Here is a 4,237-nt window from a genome sequence, read left to right as displayed (position 1 = left end):
GCTGCCCAGGCGGGTCTCGAACCCGTGGGCTCAGGCAATCCACTCACCTCAGCCTCCCAAGGGCGCGGGATTACAGGCTGAGCCACCGAGCCCGGCTGATTTTTTTATTTCTTGTAGATGAGGTCTCACTATGTTGCCCAGGATGGTCTTGAACTCATGAACTCAAGTGACCTTCATACCTTGGCCTCCTAAAGTGCTGGGATGACAGGCATGAGCCATAGCGCCTGATCCTAGGCTCCTTTAATCAGAACTTTAGTTCCTCAAAGCTAACCAGGTTTTTGTGTGCTGAGGGTCCAGCACTAGAAATACAGGGCTTGGCCAGGCCCTTTGAAGGCTGTCCTATCCGTCTTTCTCTGCCTCTGGCTCCACTTGCCCTTCCCCCTCCTGACGTCCCTAGAGATTTCTAGCTCTTTTTTTTTTTTTGAGTTGGAGTCTCACTCTGTCACCCAGACGGGAGTGCAGTGGCCACTCCCGGGCACCGCAACTTCGACCTGCTGGGCTCTGGTGATCCTTCCGCCTCAGCCTTCCGAGTAGCTAGAACTACAGGCGCGTGCTACCACATCCAGCTCATTTTGATTTATTGTAGAGATGAGGTCTCGCCAAGTTGCCCAGGTGTGTCTCGAACCCGTGGGCTCAGGCAATCCACTCACCTCAGCCTCCCAAAGGCACGGAATTGCAGGCTGAGCCACCGAGCCCAGCTTTTCTCTTTTATATTTACTCCAAAACCCTTTTTAGGAAGCCTGTTGTGGTCCGAGCATTGTGTATCCTTGTTTTCATAATTATTCGTAGATAGTACTGATGCTCCAGGAGCCCATGTTCTCATCTAGGAGACACGTGTATGTTGCCATTAATAATTTAGAGCGACCAGTACAAGAGGCAGAGGAGCATGTTACCTGAAGGGGTGGGGTGTCTGGGCAGGGGGCCTTGAAGACTGCTTGGAGGTCATGAGACAGACAAGAGAGCAGAGGCAGCCAAGCAGAGGGCAGTACAGTGGTTTGGGCTGTAGCAAGCATGGAGTCCATGCTGGAGGAGGGTGGACAGGCTTCAGACCATGAAAAGCATTCTGCGCTTGGCCAGAGTCAGCAGATGTCTTACCTCCTACTTAGTGTTTAACTTTCGTTCTCTAATCGCTTCTTGGCCCTCGTGGGCCTGAGTGGAGGGACTGCGTCACCATCATCAGGAGGATTACTCCGTGGTCTGGGGGAGGGTCTCTTCTTGAGACCAAGGAGCCTATGGGTTTAAGGGGTTGACCCACATCTTCAAGTATCAGGGCTCATCTCCTTGTCTTACTTCCTAGGAGACCCTCCTGTTCTTAACCGTGGGTGATGAGAAAGGTGCTGGGCTCTTCTTGCTGGCAGGGCCAGCTGAGGCCGTGGAGACCCTGGGGCCCAGGTAAGTCTGCGTGAACTCTTGAGCGGTAACCTAGGTGCTGCTAATACTGCTCTTGGCGTAGTCGTGGCCAGCACCTCCGCGACCTCATCTGAGTCATACTGCGGGCATGTGAGGGCCTGTGAGGATGATTACCCACCGTCACACCCAGTGGGACAGATGAGGGTCTTTTGGCTCCAAATCCAAATCTCATGGGCTTACGTTTTTCCTTTTAGAAAGTTAGATTCCTAAGTGTTGCATGAATACATGTGTGAGATTGTCAGTAGGCACGTGAAGCAGGTTCTTAAGGTGCCAGCAAAGCAGAGGTGCAGACACACTTTTCTGGGGAAAAAATTTGGACTTTAAGGCTAAATTAGAAGAGACTTTGGATGTAGTTGTAATGGAAAAATTATAACTTTGTTGGACTCCTTACCCAGTGTTACTGCTTATATTTTCTTATTTTAAATTAGATCTGGAGGTACATGGCCCATATTCTTTCTGGCATTTAGGGTTTTCGGAGTCCTGTTGACTCTGATGAATACATGTTCATGGGAAAACATCAATGGAAAGCATAAGTCTTTATAGCAGAGGCTAGACTGGCTTGGCCTGTGTACTGTTTTAAATTTTCAAAATTAGTTGGTAGATTTTAAAATTAGGAGAATTTTACATTAAAATGTAGAGTTCTAGCTTTTCTCAAAAAAAAAAAAAAAAAAAAAAGGAAGCGCTGGCAGCCCTGCCCACACATGCCTGTGTGGCAGTAGCTATAGTAGCTGAGTGGTCTGAGCAGGGCTGCCCTCTTTCAGACAGCACCTGCTTCTCCTGTCTACCCCCCTTTCTCGCTCACACCCCACTTGCTTCACTGTTGCCCCCTCAGGCGTTTGTGTTTGAGCCCCTTATCCCTAGTGTGCACTCACCCTGTTCCCTAGAGGCTGCGTAATTCATCTGGCCCCATTTATAGACATGTACGTTGCTTCTGGTTATTTAGTCTTGTAGTGAGTAAGGCTCGTCAAACTTTGTGCACATGTGCAATTTTTTTTTCTTTTTTTTTTTTGGAGTTGGAGTCTCACTCTGTCGCCCAGACTGGAGTGCAGTGGCCGCTCCCAGCCACCGCAGCCTCGACCTGCTGGGCTCCGGCGATCCTTCCACCTCAGCCTTCCAAGTAGCCGGAATTATAGGCATGCGCTACCACACCCGGCTGATTTTTTGATTTATTGTAGAGATGAGGTCTTGCTGCCCAGGCGGGTCTCGAATCCACGGGCTCAGGCAATCCACTCACCTCAGCCTCCCAAAGGCGCGGGATTACAGGCTGAGCCACCGAGCCTGGCTCATGTGCAATATTTTAAAGAAGGAATTCTGGAAGTTATCTACTATTTTCCTTCCTTGAGAAAAAAGGCTCAGGGCTGCCTTGTTGCTTTTTTTTTTTTTTTTTTTTTTTTTAACTTCTCCCTTCCTGTATTTTTCTTCTCCAGGGTGGCTGAGGTCCTGGAAGGCAAAGGAGCAGGGAAGAAAGGCCGCTTTCAGGGCAAGGCCACCAAGATGAGCCGTCGGGCAGAGGCGCAGGTGCTTCTGCAGGACTATGTCAGCACGCAGAGTGCAGAGGAGTGAGGGCTGGGGTGCCCACTGCTTGTGCCCACAGAAGGCGCCTTTTGGACATTAAAATCATTTGACTCAGAATGGCTGTGATACCCCTTACATTTATATGACTGACTGGTACAGTGTACTCCAGTTTGCTTGCACAGTTAGTAGCTGTTTGTGAATAAACAGTTTTCTAATTTTGCCCCTATTAAGCATAATCTAGATGAGTAGGCATTGTGTTGATGAAATGAACTAATGTATCTGAAACCAGCTGAAACCTTTCTTTGTGGAGAAATACAGTTGCCTCCGGAGAGTGCAGGTCAGTCTGGAGGCTCGACCAAGGACCTGACCTTATTCACATCTTTTCTTCTTATTTCTTTTCCCAGTCTTGTGTTTCAGAACTAAAAAGTATCAGTGTCTGCAAATAGGTCGAGAAGCCACAAAAGTATTTACTATGGTAGAAGGATGCCCCAAGTCCTGCTACTGAGACAAAGGATGGAAAAGGGTATACTATATGGGACTAACCCAAAGAAAGCTGGTGTGGCAGTGCTAATGCAGACAAATTGGACTTTATGACAAGAATCATTATTATAGATCAAGAGGGATATGTATGATAAGAAGAAAGATATAACTATTCTGAATTTGTAGATATCTAATAATAGTTTCAAAAGCAGACACTGATAGACTTTCAAGGAGAAATAGACAAATCCAGTCAATGGTAAACTTAAACTCATCTCTCAGTAACTGATAGAACAAATGTAAGTATAATATGGTTGGGAGCATAGACTTTGGAGTTTCAATGACTTGGGCAGAAATCTTGGCTTTGTGTAACTTGTAGGTAGTAAAACATAAAGACCCAGCCACAACTTTAGCCAGAACAAAGATGGTCAAGGCATAGACACCCAGGATGAAATAACAAAAGAGAAATAAAAAGAAAACTGGCACCCAGGAAAGATAACCTGTGACTGTGGTTGTGGCTAGTTGTTTCTATATTCTTCCAACCCTGAAAGAGACATCAGTAAACAAACTTCTGACTGCAAACATGACTAATGGAGGAGAGCTGAAGCTGCATTGACTGAGCCTCTGGTGGGGAATCCTTCATCATGTCAAGATCCCCTAAGGAGAGAATAACAAGGGTCCAATCAATCTTCTCCCAAAGCAAAAGAAAGAAAACAACTTATCTGGTAAGATTGGAAACCACAAGGCAGTTTTTGAGGTCCAAAGGCTTTAGCTGGAACCAGGGGGCAGGTAAGTGGGGTTCCTGAACTGCTGGGAGTTGGCCAGAAGAAGGGAA

General features: G+C 47.1%; 1 protein-coding gene across 1 annotated transcript in view; it reads left to right on the top strand.

Moving 5' to 3' along the window:
- Positions 1–3,301, top strand: part of AARSD1 (alanyl-tRNA synthetase domain containing 1) — a 7,417-nt gene extending 4,116 nt beyond the window's left edge. Inside the window, exons 7-8 of the mRNA XM_008068242.2 lie at positions 1,298–1,392; positions 2,838–3,301. Coding sequence (XP_008066433.2) covers positions 1,298–1,392; positions 2,838–2,973 — 231 coding nt within the window. The 3' untranslated portion in view covers positions 2,974–3,301. The remainder of the gene's footprint in view (positions 1–1,297; positions 1,393–2,837) is intronic.
- Positions 3,302–4,237: the final 936 nt, after the last annotated feature.

This window comes from Carlito syrichta, unplaced genomic scaffold (assembly GCF_000164805.1).
Source record: "Carlito syrichta isolate Samal-C Ts95f unplaced genomic scaffold, Tarsius_syrichta-2.0.1 Scaffold309898, whole genome shotgun sequence".
NCBI lineage: Eukaryota > Metazoa > Chordata > Mammalia > Primates > Tarsiidae > Carlito > Carlito syrichta.
The sequence above is the reverse complement of the archived record's forward strand: the minus strand, read 5'-3'. Positions and strand labels throughout refer to the sequence as shown.